This window comes from Sus scrofa, chromosome 8 (assembly GCF_000003025.6).
Source record: "Sus scrofa isolate TJ Tabasco breed Duroc chromosome 8, Sscrofa11.1, whole genome shotgun sequence".
Taxonomy (NCBI): Eukaryota; Metazoa; Chordata; class Mammalia; order Artiodactyla; family Suidae; genus Sus; species Sus scrofa.
Window position 1 is genome coordinate 131,272,051 of NC_010450.4, and position 23,319 is coordinate 131,295,369.

At 43.5% G+C, this 23,319-nt stretch overlaps 1 protein-coding gene across 6 annotated transcripts in view; it reads right to left on the reverse strand.

The window, feature by feature from the left end:
- The window catches only part of DMP1 (dentin matrix acidic phosphoprotein 1), a 34,161-nt gene continuing 24,029 nt past the window's right edge, over nt 13,188-23,319 (reverse strand). For 5 of the 6 annotated variants that reach the window (XM_021100482.1, XM_021100481.1, XM_021100483.1 and 2 more), the window contains 5 exons: nt 21,785-21,859; nt 21,262-21,309; nt 18,462-18,494; nt 18,225-18,272; nt 13,188-15,563 (listed from right to left, as the gene is read on the reverse strand). In XM_021100482.1, coding sequence (XP_020956141.1) covers nt 14,214-15,563; nt 18,225-18,272; nt 18,462-18,494; nt 21,262-21,309; nt 21,785-21,859 — 1,554 coding nt within the window. In that variant the 3' untranslated portion in view covers nt 13,188-14,213. 6 annotated transcript variants of the gene reach the window in all.

Below are 23,319 nucleotides of genomic sequence, written 5' to 3' on the forward strand. Positions count from 1 at the left end.
AAAAGAGTACACAGAATCAAGGATAACACTGGGGCACACCCATATTTTAGAGGAATAAGAACCCATAAGAGAAACCAGTGAGGACTGGTTAGGCAAGAAGAGAACCAGTTACTAAAAGGGGGAAATATCATAAAAGAGGAAAAGGTCTGTAGCTTTAAGTGACAGGTAATAAAATGAAAAATACAATGGGTCCATTGGCTTTGGAAATTAGATTTTTGGTGACCATGTTTAATACCATGCATTCAAAATCCATTTAATGAACACCTTACCACCTGAGATACTCTCTTAGGAGCTAGGAGCATAGCAATGAGGAAAGCAAAGTCCTTTTCATCTGAAGCTTACACTCTAAGCAGTACACAGATGTATTAGCTGAGTAAAAAGAAAAATTTGATGTAACCTAGAAGGTAAAAAATAAAATAGGGTAAAAAAGTAGGGATGACAGGAGGACACAGAAAAGGATAGTCTGGTTAGGTCTCCTTGAGGAGGTGACACTTAAGAAGACACTTGAAAGAAATGAGGTTGTGAGCCAGGAAGACCTCTGGGGAAGGGCATTTCGGCCAGAGGAATAGCTTGTAGAATGGCTCCAAACATGCCTGGCATCCTTGAGAAGTAACGAGGAAGCCAGCAAGGCTGGAGTAACAGGAGTGGAGAGAAAGCACTGGGAGATGAAGGCAAATGTTCAGGTCTTCTAAGAACTCGCACGCTCCTGTAAGGACTTTGACTTGACACAAAACGGCGGCCTGCTGGAGGGTTTCGAGAAAAGGAATGGCGTGATCTGATTCTTGTTTAAGTGTTTTCTCTGGCTGCTGTGAGAAAAGACTTAGGGTGAGGGAGCAGACGCAGGAGCGAGGGAAGGAAGGAAGGACGGTAGTTAGGAAGCCAAGCCAATCATCCAGGTCAGGGTGCTTGCTGGTCTTCAGCCTGGTGGCAGAGTGGTGAGGAGTGAGCGGCTTCTAGATATTTTCTCAAGATGATGCCAACAGGATTTTCTGTTGGGTCAGAAGACGGTTTGGAAGAAAGAGAGGAGCCAACATTTTTGGCCTGAGGAACTGGAACCAAGGAGAACCCATCAACTGAGGTGGGGAGAAGGTGGGTAGAACAAGTTCGGGAGGGGCAGAAATCAGGAGTTCAGGTCTGATAGGCGGTTATCTGTCCAAGTGGAGGTGGAGAATAGGCAGTCGGGTGTACAAATATAGATCCAGAGGACAGATCGGGACTAGAGCTGTAAATGCAAAAGCCATGGTCACATCCGTGGTATGTAAAGCCATGAGACAAGCTCATCAAGCGAGTGAGTGAGGAGGTGGAGGCGAGGAAGGCTGAGCCCTGGACCTCCAAAGTTAGAGGCTGAGGGGAAGAGGAGGAGCCAACAAAAGCACCTGGAGAAAGTGGTCATGAGGTAGGAAAAAAAAAAAATGAGTGTGGTATCCTTCCAATCAAGTGAGGAAAATGTAGCAAGAGGGAGCGGGTGATGGGCCCTGTCAAACGCCACCTTCAAGTTCAGCAGGCTGAGGAAAGAGAACTGACGGCTGGGTTTCATGACGTCACCAGTGCCTTCGACAAGAGCTTTCAGTGTCAGGGGCAGTACCCTGTTGAGGGCGAGTTTAAGAGAGAATTTTGCAATAGGGAGCAGTTTTGTTGCAAAGAGGAGCAAAGAAACGATTCGTTGGCAGAGTGCATAGACGTAGGAGACTAATTTGCTGTTGTTAAAGATGGGAGATGCACACGGATCAGACTGTCGTGGGTTGAAGAGTGAATGGAAGTTGACAAAAGTGAGGACAGAGAAAATAATGATGGTTTCAAAAAGCTTGGGTATAAAGGGATGGGGTAATGGGGCACGAGCCAAGGGGTTACTCAGGGTAGAGGAAAAGTCTACGTGAGATGTTTTAAAACATGCATGTGTCTGTGCTCAGAGGAAAGAGCCAAGGAAGACGGGGACGGGGAGAGGTGTGGGAATGTGGTTCCCGAGAAGCTGGAAGGGATAGGGCGCAGGCAGAGGGCTGAGACCTGGACAAATCATGGGGAGACTGAATCAGAGGGGTGATGAAAAGAATAAAGATGGGCGTAGGTAAAAGTGCTTGTAGATGAGTGAGTGATGACGGAGAGTTTGCTGGATGGTTTCTATTTTCTTTGCAGAGTAGAAGCAGACGTCATCTCATAAGAGTGAGGGGAGGGGGCAGAGGTGTGGGATGGAAAGAGAGACAAAGGCGTAAAATTTGGAGTGTTTGTTCCATGCTCTCTATTGCCTGCTGAATACAGCTTGCTTTTCCCTACCTAAGCACACAAATGTATACACCTATGGGCACAAAAATACAAATATGCAACTTTCTCCCTAAACATGATTTTTCAAATAGCCTTTTAAAATTGTAACCTCCTTTATTCCTAGTGGTTAGGTAGCATGTGCTAGGTGTAGGGCAGAATTCTAAGATTCTGCCCCACTGAACCTTACCTTCTGATATTCATGGCCTCCTATGATCCTCTCCCTGGAGTGTGAACTGGAACAAGTAGCCTGCTTTCAACAAACAGATGACAGCAAAAGTCACGGGAATATGACTTCTGAGATTAAGATATAAAGACTGTGACGTGTTCACTCTTTCCTGCTCGCTCTCTCTGATGGAAACCAACTGCCAGTCTATGAACTGCCCTCTGGAGAAGCCCACATGGCAAGGAACTGAGGGTGACTTCCAGCCAACAGCCAGTGAGGAGCCCAGGCTCCCAAGTGCAAAAACCTGCGAGGGATTGAAAACTACCAACACCCACATGAAACAGACGGCGCTTGAAACAGATCCTTCCCTGGCTGAGACTTGAGACAATCACGCCATGCCTTTAAGGGTAAGTAGCCAGTGAGAGCCCCCAGATAGAGGTCCCAGGTAAGCCGAGCCAAGGGTCATGACCCATAGAAACGGTTAGATGATACCTAGTCTGTTGTAAATCACTACATTCGGGGGGTTCCTTGACAATGGATAACTAAGACACTCAGAGATTTCAAAGTTCTGCTTCTAAAATCTAGAGACACCTTCAAGTAATTAAAAATTACCCCTGCCCTCCCAAGTATTTACTATGGCAACAACAAAATAAGTACACTGCATAGAATGGGCTGGGGTAGGGCGGAAAGGAGAAGAGATTCAAGGAAAAGCCAGGGAACAGAGGGAGGTGTAAATCAGTAATCTCACCTCCGAACGAACCCTCCCCAACGTGCTAGGGACTTCGTGCTTATTGAAGGACGGGCTGAATGAGGAACCCCTGCCAGATATCAGCCGAGATTTTACAAGGTACATACTGTTCGATCTTGCAGACTGTGAAACAGGAAATTGTGATGGAGAGGCAAGGCAATTGCTCAAGGCAGCTCGGTGCCCTTCTGGTGGAATAGAGCATTGGACTAAGTTCCTCAAAACGTACTGCCTTTGCTCTGCTGACCTACGAGATTTCTCAGTGCAGCAGGGACAACTCATCTGTTTTTTTGAACTTCGGGAGAATATATGGAACATGATGGGGTGTCTACACATCCTGTCCTGTTATGATCCTTTTCTATCTCTCACTGGTTGTCTGTATCAGTAACGTAAGTCATGTTTCTTAAATAAATTGAAATAAATACAAAGGGTCGAGAGAAGTGACTAGTTCAGTGGAACCAAATTGGACTTGAACCAAGAACTCAGTTAGGTCCTGCACACTGTCTGTATTTATACAAGGAAAAAGGTAGAATGTTTGGACTGAATCCTGACTTCATTATATTTTCAATATTTAAAGGGACCACATTAGTATCTCCTACGAGTGTCAGATATCTTTATGATTCAGGTTGTGGTTTGTGAATTTAGGCACAGGGAAAATTGCATGTCAGAAATAGAACCAATCCTCCTAGAAAGAAAATTGCTTCTTAGGATCTTTTTTAGGTTCTGAGATTCACTATGTGCTTCTGCCAAGAGAAGGAAGCCAGTTTGGAGCTAGCTCTCGGAAAATGAAGTTTCAAAATGTAAAGCAATTCACTGAGGTATTAACTTGAGGTTGTAAAATCTAAATTAAAACCTTTCCTGTGCCAAGGGGGAGGGGGAGGTGCCAAGGGGGAGGGAGAGGGAGTGGGGTGGTTGGGGAGCTTGGGGTTAATAGGTACAAACTACTGCCTTTGAATGGATTAGCAATGAGATCCTGCTGTGTAGCACTGGAAACTGTCTAGTCACTTATGATGGAGCCTGATAATGTGTGAAAATAGAATGTGTCCATGCATGTATAACTGGGTCACCATGCTGTGCAGAGGAAAAAAAAATTGTATTGGGGAAACAACTATTAAAAAAAAAAAAAAAAACACCTTTCCTGACCTGTATTCTCAACTGCCACAAAGATCCTAGTGGACTTTCCATGCCCATTCAAATGGACCTACATCATCAAGTCAACCCATCATACTCATCATCTTCCTCCATAGCCCCAACTCCTCTGTTTTTTCCATTTTGATTTATTGTACTTGGAGGTGTTGGATGCTTTCTTTCACCTTCTATCTCATTATCTCCGTGTCCTACGGGTTATTTCCCCCAAAGCTTCCTTATCTATGCCCCCGTGTCATTCATTCTTCCCACAATGTTATCCTGACACTCTGTCCCATTTCCTGTGCCTGGGCCTCATTATGTAGCGCTAGACACACCCTCATCTTCCAGAAACTGACCTGTTTCTCCTGGCTGCATGGTTAGGGCACATCAACTTCATTCAGCCTCATCCTGTTCCATGGGGTACAGGTGATTGGTCCAAACAACACTTGTCAAATCTTTCCCTGGGACGAAAAGTTAATTACTATGGTGGAAGAAGATGGAGGGTTAGGCCGTGCGCCTCCCCCATGCGCTAAAGAACAAGAGTGCACCCATCTTCACAGAAGGAGAGAGAGAATCAGATACACAGGTAGGAGCAGAGACAAAAGTCAGAGGCAAAAGTCTAGTCGTAGCCACCTTCCTAGTTTTGTTGCTCCTTAGGTCTACTGAATTCCAATTCTCTGCTTTTCTTGTGGTGAATTCCTTTTTGATTTCATCAACAATTTAAAAGGTCCTAATTTAAATTGTGGGAATCTCCTAATTGCTCTCCTTGCTTCCTGTCTTTTCCTGTTCTTATCTATCCCGCATGCCACTGACAGATGCTACATGGGCATTGGCAAGTGAAGTCTCTTAATTTTCAGATTTAGATTTTTTTCAATAATCAAAGGGAACCCATGTGCAGTTGCAGAAGAGATGACATGGGGGAGAGTTAAGTTTTTTCAAAGCTAATTGCAGTGTAAAAATAGTCTGGACAGTTATGAGTGCTGAGCAGGGGACTGCATCTCTCTGATGCCCGAGCTGCCTGCATGTCAGTCCAAGGTTAATCCATCCACCTGTGCTCTGCATTCCAGACTCTTCCGGCTTCTCTGGGACCACAACAGCGAGCAACACTGCCACCTGCTGGGAGTTAGAGAAGGTACAAGGCTGGATTACCCAAATATTCTTCAATGTCAGGACTTGAAGATGTATTAAAGAAGCTTGCTCTTAAAAAAAAAAAAAAAGTAGGAGCTCGTTGGTGGCACAGTGGGTTAAGGATCTGGCATCACTGCAGTGGCTTGAGTTGTGGCTGTGGTGTGAGTTTGATTCCTGGTCCAGGAAAAAAATACATAAACGATAATTCTTATCTTTTAAGTCATAACACTATTAAATTATAACTCTTACAGTTGAACTCTGTAAAGCAGAGGAGTTGCTCTTCTCTTTGAGTAATTTGCATTTTTACTCTAGTTGGTGCCATTAAATTATCAACGTGAAATCAAGCAATTACAGCTTAGCTGAAAGTGTGTTGCAGTAGAGGGAGGTTAAAAAGATACATAATTCTCCATTCAAACTGAATGAACAGTACATGTAGTTAAATTAGAAAGCCTCCTGCCAGAGGGAAACATTTTTCATTCCTGCTCTTGTTAACGAGTGATCTTTTCTTGACTGAATTTAGAGTAGATCATCAATCTAAGGTTACTAAGTAGCAAAAGATATTTGCATAAAGGCTTTCTTTGCTTTATTTCAAACAGTAAAAGGAAAAAAGAAGAAAGATATGATAATTTGAAATTGTAAAACATAACAAATACACATTAAGTGACAAAACGAAATTCACTGTAATTGCAACTATGGAAAAGATATGTGTGCTTACAGAGTGGTGGCCAGAGAGTCCACCTCTATGTCGCTGATGAAACTTCATGTTAAATCATGTTGAGGTGACCTTCTCGAGTGTGGGCAACACTTACATTTTCTCTATAGATCCCCTGCTCTGTATCAGGCTCTGACCCTCATGACCCTAGTTTTGGTCAGAGTTCAAAGCATCCTGTCTCATTCTCCTGTATAGGACTTTCCCTGGGTCTCTGACCTTGTGTGGACCAGATTTCACTTTTTGCCATAATAGACTTGTGACCCCTCCCCCTTTCCTTCCTGTTTGAAAAGTCAGGAAGGTATGGTCCCCTCCCAGAAAGAAAATATTAACATTACCCCTTCAAGCACACACACAATTTCTTTTTTTTTTCTTTTTTTTTTTTTTTTTGTCTTTTTGCTATTTCTTGGGCCGCTCCCGAGGCATATGGAGGTTCCCAGGCTAGGGGTCGAATCGGAGCTATAGCCACTGGCCTACGCCAGAGCCACAGCAACGCGTGATCCAAGCCGCGTCTGCAACCTACACCACAGCTCATGGCAACGCCGGATCAATAACCCACTGAGCAAGGGCAGGGACTGAACCTGCAACCTCATGGTTGCTAGTCGGATTCGTTAACCACTGCGCCACAACAGGAACTCCCACACACACAATTTCTAAAGGACAGTGCAAACACTTCTTTACTTTGATGCTCAAGACATTTATCAACCTGTATGGAATCCGACTCCCATGGGCACACGGGGGGCTCTTCTCTCTGGTCTCCATGCCCTGTCTTTCTCCTCTCCTTTTACCCTCTCCATTATTTCAATCCTTTCTCATCCCTTGGGGTCACTTGACTTCTTCAAGTTTTCCCCTGAGCAAAGCTGGAACAGAGAAGAGTGGAGCGAGTAATTCCTATCTACCAAGTCTTGAATAAGGCAAGTTAAAGGACAGTGCACTTTGAGGTCCATCCTCAGAGGGGAACATCTATTGGACAAACAAAGCATTCTCTTAACTAATATTTTCACCTTTTTAAAGCAAAGCAAAGTGTGCCTTTTTTCCACCTCTGTAAACTCCCTGTTTATTGCATAGCTTGGTACTGACTGCGGAGGGGAGACAAGAAGAGGGTGTGGAAACACCCACCCCAGGAAGCAGATGAGACAGCTTTGAAATTCTGCTTGGGGTGGGGGTGGATGTGGGCCCAACAAAAATGTTCCAGACAGACTTCCTGCACCGTCCCTTTCTGCTGGGTCCCTTCTTCCCCATGGGGGACTTCCAGACAATCTGCTAGACGTACAATTCATAAAGAATGGCTTGTGCTACATCAAAGGATGGTAACGGCCTCTTTCCTATCAGTTACACAATAAGGTCTCTAACCAAACACTATATTTATATTCAGTTGCTTAAAATAATAGCTATGATCTGTGCCAGAAAGGGAAGGCCAGGCTGTTTTGTGGGTCTGCCCACGAGACCTAGAGTCTGTAGATGTTTCTTCTGCTGTAATCGCTCCCATTTGTTGTGTTATGGTGCAAGGACAGAGGGAAACCATTCATGAGCTTAAGTGAGATGTGTTTTGATGACAGTTCAGACGCTGATAGAAAGCCAATGAAAGTAAAACTCAGAAATAATATATTCTGACCTTGGGGGTAGGCCATCTACCCAAGAGCAAAAATAGCCTGACTTTTTTTCTGATGACTGATTATGCCTTAACTAGTCACTGTCCGGGGGATGATGAGAGCTAAATGCTGCAGTCCCTCAAATGTTGGGCTTTGCTGTGTGTTGGCAGAGGGGGCAGACAAAGCTGTGTGTAACTGACACCAGAATTCAACACATTGTATTAAATTGGTTAGTGTTTTACTTCCAACATTAGACCTATATATGTTTGGGACCCAAGAATGGCCAAAAGTTTTCAGAACTAACTATGCTATCATAGCAGTAGTTCTCAATGGAATTATCCAGGACTTAAAAAAAAAAAATACCGGTGCTGAATCCTAAGTGCAGACCAATTAAATCAGATTCTCTGGGATGGAGGCTGGGCAAAGATTTTTCAAAAAAAAAACATGAAAAAAACTCCCCAGTTGATGTGGGCCATGGCTGAGAACAGTGCTGTTAGATAGTTTACAGTGGAATAAATGCAAGTTTACAGCTTTACCTCATTTCACTATATTCATTCATAACCAGATTTGCAAACTGCACTCGAATAATCAATGTGTCAGCTCAAATTCTGACCAATAATTTTAAACCTTGATGAAGAAATTTACTAGGCGTTCCTGTTGTGGCTCAGCAGTTTAAGAACCTGACTAGTATCCACGAGGACACGGGTTTGATCCCTGGCCTCACTCAGTGTGTTAAAGGATCCAGTGTTGCCTTAAGGTGTGGTGTAGGTCACAGCGTGGCTCAGATCTGGCATTTCTGTGGCTGTGGCTGTGGCGAAGGCCGGCAGCTGTAGCTCTGATTTGACCCCTAGACAAGGGAACTTCCATATGCTTCGGGTGCAGCCTTTAAAAAAAAAAAAAAAAAAGATACAGGCATTGTTAATGCTGTGGCTCAGGTCACTGCTGTGGCATGGGTTTGATCCCTGGTCTGGAAACTTTCACATGTTCTCATTAAATATATATGTGTGTGTGTGTGTGTGTGTGTGTGTGCATATATATATATATACGTGTGTGTATATACATATATATATAAATATATATACAAATATTATATCAATGAATTAGCAAATAATTTTACGGGGCTTATAGATACCTTCCCCCATGAAGCATCAATGGCTTGACTATCCCTCCATCTCCCACAGAAGCCTGAGAAAGAATAAAATCACTAATCCCTCTCTCTGGGAGCCACCAGTGGAATTCCTGGAGTTTGGGCCCAAGGACAACACCTAGCATAGGGCCTAGAGCATGGCAATGCTCACTAGTGTGGGTTCCCTTGTTTTCAAGGCCCCCCGCCCTCTGTAAGAGGCGCTTGGTGCCCGATGCCTCCCCTTGCTCTTAGTGCTACTCTTCCCATCTTCACCATCATGGTCACAACCAGACCACTGGTCATTCCTGTGACAGTGGTGCTGCTCCTGCTTTTGCCATGGACATGGATTCTTCCTATCAATGGGCCGTCTTTCAATGTTTTTGCTCCCCTGGCATCGGAACCTCCTTCTTACATGTGGTACATATATCACTTCCTTATATGTTTAGGTGAGGGACACAATTCACCTTGTGATATAGAAGATGAAAATGCAAGATATTTTCTTTCTAGGGCCCCTTGTAACTAGTGCATGGGTGCTTAGTATAGGCCCTGACAGCTTTATGCATCTACCACAAACTTTGAATGAGAACTGGTGATACAGTGAAGCAGGGCCGTGGAGAATGGTCTTTGGCAGCAGTGCCAGCTGGAATCAGCAGTACCAGTGCTATTGTAATACCAATGTTACTGGCATCATCTAGAGTTATTACCAGTGGGATCAGCAGTACAAGCCACAGTGTCTAGTGCTTTGTGGCTGAATCAGTGGCTTGCAGGCTGAATGAGTTCTGCTCTGCATCAAGCCATGCTTACTAAAGACTTCAGCATAAGCTTTCCCTGCTTGGGCATCAATGTTGCTAGCTTCTCCAACATCACTGTGGTATCTCTTCTTACAAAACCCTCAATAGCAATCTTCACTGTGTTATATTTCTCCATGGGGAACTTTGAGGGAAGTAAGAACGTATTTCTCCACTAAAAGGGGCTCTTTCAAAACAACAAATCTGGGAAAAGAAGCCATTAAGAAAATGACAGAGGCTCCTGGGTTCTTTACACATGGAGAACAAGCAGAGAACATAGCATTTCCTGTGCTTAATATATTTCAAGCCGATAAGGCCATATTCATACATTCATGAATGCTATTCCACTGCCTAAAGCTTTCAGTGGCTCATCATCAAACTGATATGGAATCAGGCTCTGTCATTTTTTTTTTATTTTAAACTAAAATAATCAAATTTTCTGTGCTTCATTTCCTCTCCTTTATGTTTTATGTACTTTTAAAGGGGTAGAGAGTTTGTAATATCTATCTTAAAGATATTTGTGATAAGTCTGATACAGAATACAGGAAATCCTGATGCTAGGAAGGCACTCTGTAAAAATAAAGTTTATTCTCCTTATCTGGCAACCCAGAGGGATTCACCTTACATCCAACCCACCTTCCCAATCTCTTATCATATGATGGCCCTTCCCTCTTCTCTTCCAAATGCTTTGGTGATACCAGGTTTTTTAAATCATAGCTTAACATGCCACAAACGAGTCTATGCATTTACTTCTCTGTTCCCTCTGCTTGGAATGGGCTTCTCCCCTGCTTTCTTTTTTTTAGATTTTTATTTTTCTCTATTCTAGCTGATTTGGTTTCTTATTCGCTCTCCAAGGTCGACGAGGTTGTCCCAGTCCTTCCTCCTCTCCCTAAACACATTGCTTACTCCCTCCCCTGTGAGCCCACAGAACTCTCATTAGAAGCCTATCACTGCTTTAACCGTCTATCCCCGTGAGTCCGCTTTTGATTCTGCCATAGATGATGAGCTTTTTAAGGGCAGAAATCACATTGCATTCATCCTTATATATCCCTGATGCCCGGATCCTAAGATATGCTCCATAAATGTTTGAAGGAGTCAATAGATAAGTAAGAGTGAGAAACCACCAAACTGCATTTAACTGGGGACCACAGAACTAAGAGGAGTAAAATGAGATTGCTGTTAAGGAACAAAATTTTAAGGTCTATGAATACGCAAACATCTCCCAGAGAAGACAGAATGGCTCCCCTTCTATGCAAAGAAAGTATGAGCCACTTGTAGAAAAGGAGATTAGCCATAATAAGCTTAGAAAAATAAGGGTCCCTGAGGCAGGAATTGATGTGGCTCTTTTGAGTACTTTCCAGGAAAGAGGGAATCTGGTTTTCTAGTGTTTGAGTGCCAAGTGTAAGATTTCCCAGGGAGCGTTATAGGTTGATCATCTTATTTTAGCCCAATACTGTGAAGCATTCATGCCCCACAGCTGCTTCTGTTTTCTTTTATGGTCACCTTATAGCCTTTCACTTCTTATTCTACACATTATACATTAAACATTGGTTTCTGACTATGATTTGGCTTCCCAAGGGGACCCATCCACGGCAGACTTCGATGGGGAACTCCCTGACAAAACTTCTACATCTTCAAAGCTAAAGGCCAAGTCCAGCCAGCTGTCCTTTGAACAGTATTTCTAGACCACTTTCAACTGTAAGATGGGCCAGTGTCCACCCCAAGTCCCACACAATGAGTGGATGGAAACTTAAAAGAAAACTCTCCTAATCTGCTGGATTTCTATCATGACTTTAGCTGAAACCCTTATCATTTTACTCCCTTCTGGAGGTCCCGTGAATTAACTTGGTAAAGGGGTTACACAACCTTGGAACACTGGTCAGCTGAACATCTAATTTCCTGAGTCTGAGTTCTCTAAGCTTTTAACAGAGCCTGTTAGGGAGCCTCAGAAAGGTGGGTATATGTAAGGATACAAGCGGCACTTAAGAAGAGAGGATGTCACAGGGGCCCAAGAAGAGACAGGAGGAGAGTCAAGACCCAAGTGGTGGGCCAGAGGAGTACAATTTTGCTCCTCAGCATCAGGAGCTCCGTCATTTCCTGCTTTCTGCTCCACTGCAAATGATCTTAAGCTCTCTCCCTATTTCCGCCTTGAATTTTCCCTTCTATTTCTGCTCAGACCACTTTCTCACATCTCTCTCCCGAAACATCCCAATTTCCAGAGAGGGAAAATCAGATTGGACCTCAAGCCACCACCGTTCATGCTCAGGCAGAGCAGAGTCTTTGTGACACGCCTCCTCTGAGGCTGCTGGCTGACACCCCGGGGTCGGGCACTCCCCCCACACTATCTACAGGGGCGAGGCGGGGCACCTGAGGGCTTGTTAGAACCTCTTCGCCTGAGTCTCAGGCACCCGAGAGGTCTGCGCATGGGCAGTTATCCTCAGAAGCAGCTGGGAATTGCTGGGAACCTGTAGGTTAATAAAGCCAGAAAACAAATCCACAGAGTCAGAAAACCCACATGTAGGTATGTGCAGATGGGCTCTTCAGAATCTTCTGGAATCCTTTCTAAAAGACTGAACTTGTGATTTCATTCCAGATCTGCAGAATAAAATCTCAAGGGGGAGGATTAGGAAAAATATATATATTTTATCTCCCCAGGTGGTCACAGCTTCGACATTGTGAGGGGACAGAGCTATGTTGGAATGAGAGGCTCAGGTCGAAGTCTCGTGAGTCTCTCTCTAAATGAACTTGTAGGGAATTCTGAGCTACTCCAGCGACAGTGTGCGAAAGAAAACACATTTGAAAAGTGGAAGGGCTTTTCACTTCAAAAAGCTTAGGGGCGGTAGTTTCCTTCAAAGCAGTAAAACACAAAGAAGGTGTATTCATGTAGCTCCCAGAGTTTACACAAATGACAGTGTGAGACCAGCAGAGAACTCAGGTTAAACCCAAACACCAGGAAATTTTGGCACAACTTAATACAAAAGCTGAGAGTTTTCTTCCCTTTTTACCTTATCTGTAACAGGTTTATTGAGTAAAAGATCATAAGTAACATACAAAATAATTTTATCACAATGCTACCTGAATTATAAATACAATTAAAATTTCAAGGCATTCCTGTCGTGGCTCAGCAGCAGAGAACCCGACTAGTATCCATGAGGATGCGGGTTCGATTCCTGGCCTTGCTCAGTGGGTTAAGGATCCAGCATTGCTGTGATCTGTGGCATTGGTCACAGATGTGGCTCAGATCTGGCACTGCTGTGGCTGTGGTGTAGGCTGGCAGCTGTAGCTCTGATTGAACCCCTAGCCTGGGAACTTCCACATGCTGCAGATGCAGCCCTAAAAAGCCAAAAAAAAAAAAAAAAAAAAAAGAAGAAGAAGAAGAGGAAGATGAAGAAAAGAAAAAAAGAAAAAATTCAGGAAATTATTTAAGAAAATCTTCTGTTTAATGGGAGGAAAGTTAATACACTATTTTGCAATGTTTTAAAGGAAGAGTTGTTTAATATAAATATATCCTAATAATCAACATCACTATAAAAATAAGCACATATGTCCTCTGGATATTATTATCTTTATTACAAAACAAATATTTTATGTTGAGGTAACATTTCAAAGGGTATTTGACAAAAATCAACTGAATTCTATACACACACTTTTGCTACATGCAACACAGGCAAAGGACTCAGAGAATAGGTTTTCTGGCATTGCACATAGACGGATTCTAGAAAAAAATTAGGCTGAACGCTGTCTATTTACAGAGGAACTTCCTTTTCCACCCTTCCCCACCCAGTCCTCCACATCTCACCAGTGGTCTGGGAGTCAGTGTTCGTGGGAGTTCCGCAAAAATATTGACAATGATAAATTAGTTGGAAAAAAGTTCTGCTAATCCAACACACCTCACTGTGCCATGAATTCAAAGTGCTTTCGCAAACTACATATTTATTCATATAGGACTTTTTATGGCTTATGCTGAGAATGAATAAGACTGTCTTGCCCTAAATGGAAAAATTCAATGCAATGCTCCGGCTCCAGTAGCTCTTCCGCTGCGAAGCCCCCCTCTGATCCTCCAAGGCCAAGGTGGTCCCTCCTCTGTCCTCCCATGTGTTTCGGTCACACCTGTGGGGTAGCATTCACCTCCCTGGATTGTACTAATCCTGTTCCCATCATCTGTGTCCCTCTTTAGCTCTTTAGCTTTATTTATCCCTCCATAAGCTCCTCGGGAGCAAGAAACAAGTCTTGAACTTCCTTATGTTCCCAGAACTGAGCAGTGCCTGGTACGAAACAGAACCTCAGTAACTGTTGGTTAAGGACTTAGGAACTATTTCAGCTGTGAAGCCATAATACACAGCTCGCCTTGCTTCTAGTCTCACCATGTGTATTCTAGTGAAATTCCCCATTACTTAACCTCTGTGGTTTGGTGACGCTCTAGAAACAAGTATGATGTCCAGCGTTTCTATTCAGGAAGAAGTAGCCTCTGATTTTCCTTCTGATAAAAACATCAGTAAATTCCAGTTGCAATGGCTTCCCTACTCTCCGACCCTCAAGACGCCTGTGGGTGAGGGCCACTCGGGAAGGCGGAGCCTAGTAGCCGTCCTGGCAGTCATTGTCATCCTGATCCCCCATGGGTCTGTTGTGATAAGCGTCGACTGTTAATTTTCTGCTCTCTATCTCCGTGGCTTTTGCCTGGCCCTCCTCCTCGCTGCTGGACGTGCTCTCGGTGGAGTTGCTCTCTTTTGATTTGCTGCTGTCTTGGGAATCACTGGCATCGTCTTCCTCAGATGGGCTGTCCTGCTCAGACTGGCTTTCCTGGCTCTGGGTCTCTGCTGAGGGGCTGTGGGCCTGGAGGCCCTCCTCCTGGCTGGAGCTGTTCTCCTCTTCCGTGGACTCTGGGCTTTCCTCCGAGGACAGGAGGCTCTCTTTGGATTCGGCGTCTGCCGGATCCTCTCTGGATTGGCTCTCTGAATTGGAGGGTTTGTCCAAGCTCTCCTCACTGGAGTCACTCTCTTCCAGATCTTCTTTAGAGTGACTGGTGATGTTATCTGGGTTGTCACCCCGGGGCTCACCCACTCCCTCTTCCTGAGATTCGCTGCTGTTTTCTTGAGAAGGCAGGTCAACCTCCTGGCTAGACTCACTGCTGAGGTCTTGAACATGTTGACCTTCTTCTGGGGATTCATTCTCCTCGCTCTCCTGCTGAGACTCCCTCCTGCGGTGTTCCCAGGACTGGCTGAGGTGAGCTTCTGCGGAGTCACTCTTGACTTCCATCATATTTTCATCTTCAAGCTCACCTCTGCCACCTTCCTCAGAAATGCGAGACTTTCTGAAGAATTTCCTACTGGCATACCCCACTGATCGGCTTTCACCTGAATCCTGAGTGCTTGCTTTCTCCTCATCTTTCCCTTTGGATTCTTTTGACTTGAGGTTGACAGTGCTTATTCTGGAGTTGCTTCCCTCACTCCTGAAGGTGCCTGGGTCATCATTCTGCATCCCTTCATCGTCAAACTCAGAGCCATCCCCGTGGCTACCTTCCCCCTCACTGCCGCCCCCCACCCAGGGCTCCTCACTCTCGCTGTCTGCAGTGGAGTCACCTCCCTCAGGCCTGCTGTCCACCTCATCCTCGTTGTCCAGGCCCCTGCTCTCACTGGTGGTATCTTGGGCACTGACTTCCCCTTGGGGGGCACTGTCTTCCCTGGATTGTGTGGTGTCAGCAGAGTCCTCACCGCTTCTGAGTCTGGAGTTGCTCTCTTCAGGTCCTGGGCCACTGTCATCATCGCCCAAGGTGTCATCTCCACTCTCGTCTTCATCATCATCTTTATCTTCACCTTCTTTTCCTCCACTCACAGCAAGCCCACCAGCTGGTCTGTGACTATACTGATGACCATCAAGGCCCATGTGCTCTTCGGATTCAGTGCTGTCACTGGGGTCTTCATGTGCCTGGAGTTTGGGGTTAACAGACATGGTCAGTGCTCTAGAAACAGCTGCAGAAGGCACTACCTAAGGCCCATCTAGGCTCTTTTTGCTTTCTTCTTCCTGTCTCCCTCATCTAAGCCATGGTCAATTTATGGTTCAAAAGTATCTCAGCCAGGAGTTCCTTTGGTGACACAGCAGAAATGAATCCGACTGGTATCCCTGAGGATGTGGGTTCGAACCCTGCCCTTGCTCAGTGGGTCGGGGGTCCAGCGTTGCTGTGAGCTGAGGTGTAGGTTGAAGGCATGGCTCAGATCCTTCGTTGCTGTGGCTGTAGCGTAGGCCAGCACTATCGCTCCAACTGGACCTCTAGCCTGGGAACCTCCATATGTTGTGGGTACGGCCCTAAGAGAAGAAAAAAATATATTATATACATCATATATATATATATATACACACACACACACACATATATCACACGTGATATATATATATACACACATATATCACACGTGATATATATATATACACACATATATCACACATGATATATATATATATATACATATATGTGTGTATATATATATATATCTCTCTCACACACACACATATATATCGACCAGACATTTAAAAGAAAGGACGAGAAGGTGAGAGTCAAGTCATTCCATTTTACATAGGTCACTCAATACCGCTGATTTTCTCAAAAAGTTTTATAGAAACCAGGAGTTCCCACTGTGGTTTAATGATATAGCTCGTCTCTGTGGTGTTGCTGGTTTGCCAGGCACTGTAGGTTAAGGATCTGGTGTTGTTGCAACTGCAGATGTGACTTGGATTCAATCCCTGACCCGGGAACTTCCATAGACCACAAGCGTCGCCAAAAAGTTTTATAGAAATCACGTTTATGAAACTCAAATCACCTTCTAAGTTTGATTCCTTAAAGGAAACTTTCAGAACTTTTTGTAAATTAAAGAATTGGTTTATAACACTCACTCATCAAGTTGTTTGGCTTAAAACTGAGCTTTTTAAAATATTCAAAATGACTCAAATATTTTTTTTCTAATCGACTCTGAGAAAAAAATGTATGAGTTCAGGTGGATGAAACCTTTAGCTAGAATGAAAGTATAACATCGTATGAGGTGTAAACTGCACGGAAACCACGTTTCTACCTCATTTGCAAGGCAGTGTTGCCTGTAGAACAGCTGAGTGTAACCGCCAAGGCAGCTTAGTTCTAAGTGGGAGCTCAGAGAGCTGATCCCCAAAGTAAAGCAATTGGATGCTCTACTCAGAGAAGGGAGGGCAGTGAGTCCTCATTCATCACCCCATTCATCAGGCTCTGGAAAAATCTGCTCTGGCTACAAACCTTTTAACAGAACATTGTTGCCATTTATTGACTCTTTCCCCACATGTCCCTACTCATCACTGTCTGAATTTCCCATGGAGCGGACAAGGTCAGGACACCTGTTCCCATCCCTAGGATTTACTCTGATCCTCTGGACCCGAGTGTCTCGTTAGCGCTGCACACCTCCAGAGGCACGGATGGCACCCTTCCCAAGCTCTCGCCTCACCTGAGAGCTCCGAGAACACCCCTGTGAAAGGGCATTTCCCGATTCCGTGTAATCAACATGGACAAAGTGTTCCTCTGGCAAAGCTTCAGTAAACGGTGCTAAAACACCGAGTAACCTATCTTCCGATTCCGATTAGGTGTAAAATGCAACAGGGGTCAGATTTTCAGGGAGAACCTGCTTTCTGGGACGTCTGGAGCCCCACAGGGTTCAGTTGGGCCCAGATGCCAGGACAGCTACAAAAGCAGTGACACTCAGTCTTCGAAAAATGAAACGAAGGTGGAGGAAGAGAAGGGAAGGAGAAGAAGAAAAAGGAGGAGGAGGGGAAGAGTGGGACGGGGAGGATGAAGAGAGGAAAGACGGAAGCCAGCCAGCTTCTCATTAAAAGGATATAAGCTGTCAGGTTGGCTGTCTCCCAGGGCCACGGGTGAGACTATTTGAAAGAAGTCATTACTAAAGCAACTGTGCTTTAAAGCAGTGAGGTCCTACTGCACAGCACAGGAGACTACACCCCGTCTCTTGGGGTGGAATACGATGGAAGAGAGCGTGAGAAAAAGAATATACATATATGATGACTGGGTCACCACGGTGTACAGCAGAAATTGACACGACACCGTAAATCAACTATTCTCTACTAAAAATAAATGAATAAAGGTTCCCCAGGGCTCACCTATTCTCTCCTCCAAAAGGATCTTGGGCAGGGACGAGGTCTCCAAGCCCAGCAGGTATTTCACATTAACTAGGACACTTCGCTCTGCCTGGTCTGCACTGCTCCATTGTCAAAGCAACATTTGAGATTTATGAGTGAGCTATTACCTGTCTAACAGCATCTATGACTCTGTGTGTGTGTGTGTGTGTGTGTGTGTGTGTGTGTTCTTTTTAACTAGAGGAACATTTAGGGCCACGATGTCTATAGTCTGGCCCCAGAGGTAAATATGGAATGAACAGCATGTCCATCTAAATTCTCCCACTCATGTTTCCCTTCTTATTGTACAAGACTATTTAGCCAGCATAAGCAAAGGTTAGAAAATGTTATACTTAGACCTGTTGCCGGGGAATCTAATCTAGCATCACTTCCTTCCATTCCTCAGTAGCCTGGAGAGTTCCGAAAGGTCGGCTTAATTACCTGTTCCTCTGAGCTAAGTTTACTTTCTTCTGATGACTCACTGCTCTCCTAAAAAGAAAAAAAAAATACTGTTTATTTTAATGTTAGTAATTCCTGAGGAAAGGGAAAAAAAAAATGTGACATACATCAATCACTTGTGGTTTGGATGTACTACTTTCTAAATGGCCTAAGAGGCTGAGAAGTGTGTCAAAGTTATTTCGTGACATGTTTATGACAACATATAAATAAGGTAGTTACCAAAGGTGGTGCTGGTGTCTGAGCCAACTGACCCTGTGAAAAGGAAGGAAAAAGAAGTTACTCCTTCATGGATTGATCATGTCATCGCAAATATTTAGAATAAGTTTAGGGGGTTTTTTGTTTGTTTGTTTGTTTGTTTTTTAGTTTGTTGATATGTTTTATATTTACATGAGTGATGATGGTATTTTTTTATCATTTATTTATATATATATTTTTTTCTACTGTACAGCATGGTGACCCAAATCTCTAAAATATACAAACAACTGATACAACTCAACAGCAAAAAAGCCAACAACCCAACTGAAAAATGGGCAAAGGACCTGAAGAAACATTTCTCCAAGGACGATATACAGATGGCCAACGAACACTTGAAACACTGCTCAACATCACTGATTATTAGAGAAATGCAAATCAATACTACCATGAGATACCGCCTCACACCAGTCAGAATGGCCATCATTAATAAGTCCACAGATAATGGTATTTTTTAATAAACAGCTAAAAAAATGAAGGTGAGATGACCAATCGCCTGTAAAGATCTTGTGATATTAAAAAACCTAGAAGGTTTTTGTATTTCCAATACCTAGAGAAAAAAATACTTTCTTTGAAGAAAAATATACAATCTAGAGGAAATGTATAATAGGAAAAACAGCATTAGAATTCATAAAACCCAGATTTAAGTCTCACTTGGCCACTTGGATTGGGTTTTAGCCCTAAAAACTGTCTTGATGTTAGCACTGAAATTCATGTGTTCCAGGAAACACTTAAGTCTAGGAGACTGTGACGGTTGGTCACTCTGTGTGAATTCAGACAATTCACTTCACCTATCTGATGTCAGTTTTCATATTCATACATTAAGAATATCGGCAACCAATTTGCAGCACATGGATGGACCTAGAGGTTTATCATACTAAGTGAAGTAAGTCAGACAGAGAAAGACAAATACTATATGAGATTATTAATACTTGGAATCTAATTTTAGAAAGATACAAAAGAACTTATTCACAAAAGAGAAACAGATGCAAAAAATTTGAAACCAGACTTCTGGTTACCAAAGGGGAAACATGGGGGGTGGGGGGATAAATTAGGAGATTGGGATTAACATATACACACTACAACGCATAAAATAGGTAAGTAACAAGGACCTGCTGTATAGCACAGGGAAATCTACTCAACACCCTGTAATAACCTATGTGGAAAGAGAATCTAGAAAGAAATGGATATGTACATACGTACAACTGACTCACTTTGCCCCTGAAACTAACACAACATTATAAGTCTACTATACTCGAATAAAATTTAACAAACAAGCCTAGTACCAAAAGGCAAATGAACCACTAGAATCACCTACCTATAATTTCTTTTTTTTTTCTTTTTTTGTCTTTTCTAGGACTGCTCCCGCGGCATATGGAGGTTCCCAGGCTAGGGGTCTAATTGGAGCTATAGCCACCAGCCATAGCCACAGCCACAGCAACGCGGGATCCGAGCCGCGTCTGTGACCTACACCACAGCTCATGACAACGCAGGATCCTTAACCCACTGAGCAAGGCCAGGGATCGAACCCGAAACCTCATGGTTCCTAGTCGGGTTCGTTAACCCCAGCGCCACGACGGGAACTCCACCTACCTATGATTTCTTAAGTGAGATAACTAAATGTCTTTTTTGTATTTAAAGAATATTGGCAATCACTGTGCTTATTTCACATGGCTGCTGTGAGGATGAAACTGGCTAATGCCTACAGAAGCATCTTGAGAACAATTCAATAGGATATAAGCTAAATAAATGACCAATTTTGAGAACACCTACTTAATAAAATTCAGTAGTAGACAAAACTGAATTGCAAAAGCCATTAAACCTTTCCCGAGTCACAGAAGATCACCAAAATAACGAATGCTAACTCAGAAGCTTAATTAGTCCTTGTTCTGATTTATTTAATCTTATAAGATTTCTTCAATTTTATAAGAACTCTAAGAATTGCTGCACCATCTCTGGTGCCCTCTCCCCATTTACTCTCTCCCTGCCGCCTGAGCATGACAAAATCCCCTAGTCCCATGGATCAAAGCCACTGAGGGGTGGGCATGAAGACCCACGGTACAAAGTAGAACAGAGAGGAGCTGCTGGCAGCAGGTTGTCAACAAGCCTCTCAGCAATGCTGGGCTGGGGTGTCTCCTCGAGGAAGGAGCTAGTGTCACTTTAGGTCTCTGCCCTGCGGCACTTCAGCAGGCACCATGGCAGACCCTCCTCCAGACTGGACACAGTTCCCTGGGCTGTACAGTAGGATCTTATTGTCTACCCATTCTAGACGTAATAGTTTGCATTGACTAGCCCCAAACTCCCCATCCCTCCCACTCCAACCCCCTTCCCCAATGGCAGCCGCAGGTCTGTCCTCCATGTCTGTGAGTCCATTTCTGTTTTGCAGATAGGTTCATTCATTCCGCCATATTTTCGATATCACATATAAGTGACATCTAGTCCTAATCTTTCAAGGGCAATCTTGGTTCACTGTCATCTTTCCCCTTGTGCTATTATATGGACTCATCACAAAAACAAAGAAAAATAAAGGAAAAACAAAGGAAAAAATGCTTCCTCACCAAATCATACTATTAAGTTGGCATTGAAGCAGTACCTGAACTCCATTTTCTTATAGGAACTAGACATCACATCCCTTACTACCTGCAGCTAAGGTTACTGATGTGTTCATGAAATCATTAGTAGTTTCAACATTTGCAGTGAAGCCAGTGTAGTTATAGTAATAGCATATGAAAATACAAATATTTCAAAAAATCTTATTTCTACTTACCTTCCGTTCTTCAGAGCTCTTGGATTCAGTATTTTGATACCTGGCTACCTAGAAAATTTAGTACACATGGTTAGCCCACAGAAATTTCCCAGGCAGCAGCTATTAACACTTAACATCCTTAGAAGTGGTAGCCGTCACGTTTAGCACTCGTCAGCATCACCCGGAGGCCTTGATAAACCACAGTTTGCTGTGCCCCATCCCTAGAGAGTCTGGTTCTGTAGGTCTGAGGTTGGACCTAAGAATTTACATTTCTAACAAGCTCTTAGTTGATGCCGATGCTACCGGTCTGGGGATGAAGGGACAACTACTCATGAGGAAGAAAAATGAGCGTTATAGCTCTATGAATGGCAACTGAACAGAATAAGGAATAACTAGGATGATATTTTCAAGAAAAGCATGTCCTAAGAGGCTACTGTTTTCATCTGACTGGAATATTCACAGCCACTTTGGCTCCTAGCCAATGAAAACCGTGGCGGGTTAGGTAGGAATAGTTCTTTTCATCTCTCCCCACCCTGATACTTACTGGGAGAGCACAGGACAACCCCCACAGGAGCATCAGCAGGATGCTGGTCTTCATAGCTGGATACGTCACCTCTACCTGTGGGGAAAGGCAGAAGATGCTTTCCATGCTAAAGAAACATAGGAGCTTCAACTTTTTAACCCTTCTTTTCTACTAAAAAAAATAAACTCATCCAAAAGTCCGTCAACTGATGAATGGATAAATAAATTGTACCGTATCCATACAATGGAATATTATTCAGCCATAAAAAAGAGTGGAGTACTGACACATGCTGTAAAGTAGAGTAACTTTGAAAACATTATAGTGGGTGAGAGAAGCAAGATACAAAAGACCACATATTGCATGATTCACTTATTTGAAAAGTCCAAAATAGGCAAATCTATAAAGGCTGGCAGAGATGAGGGGCTGGGGTGACAGCTAAGGGGTGAATTTTGGAGGTAATGAAAATATTCTAAAATTAATTTTGGTGAAGGTTGTACAGCTGTGAATATATTGAAAACCACTGGATGCTATACGTCAAAAGGGTGATGTATACCTCAATAAAGCTGTTTTTAAGAAACCTTACTCCTAACAGGTAAATTGAAAACTTTTCAATGATGAGCTGTATAAACACTTCTTTATTACGCATAAACTGGTAAATGGAGGAAAAGTAAAGAAAACTGAATAGAGAAATTTCTGACCATTCACTTTTTTTTTTCTTTTTAGGGCCACACCAGTGGCATATGGAAGTTCCCAGTCTAGGGGTCGAATTGGAGCTGCAGCTGAATGTCTACACCACAACCGCAGGCCTACGCCACAGCCACAGCAAAGTGGGATCCGAGCCGTGTCTGCAACCTCTTCTGCAGCTTGAGGCAACACTGGATTCTTAACCCACTGAGCAAGGCCAGGGTCAAACCCACATCCTCACAGAGACAATGTCAGCTCCTTAACCTGCTGAGCCACAATGGGGATTCCTGACTTTTATAATAATTATGCAGCCTGGGGTGGCAGAACAAACTGGCAAATATCTTTCCACCAAAAAACTACGTTTATTGATACAATTGACAGGTGGTGCGCATTTGTTTTCACACAGACACACACAGACGTACACACAACAGCTTCTCAATCACGTTTATAACCTCATAATAATGTCTAGAGAAAATAGATTGCTTTTGCTTTTTTTTTTTCTTCATCTGCAGGAGATGCATCATGGCAGGCTTCATATTACAGCTCCAGAAAGCACTTAATATCTACTCTGCTACTCTTGGTCATACATTATACATGATCAGGTTAAATTCTTTTAAGTGTCATTCACAGTAGTGAGGGAGCCAGGCAAGATGAGAGGTTTGGGATGCACTTGTGAATCACACAGAAATAAACCTGCCAGATCAAACTGTATTTTCCTTGAGGGTGGCTTCATTTCACACTTCAAGAGCTGGTGGTTTGGAAAACAATTTGCTCTATATCTAAAAATAGATGTCCTAGATTCTAATGTAAAAAGTTACTGAAATGACTTAAAAGGAATATAATTTGCCCCCCACTTGTGAGCCCTGGAGCTG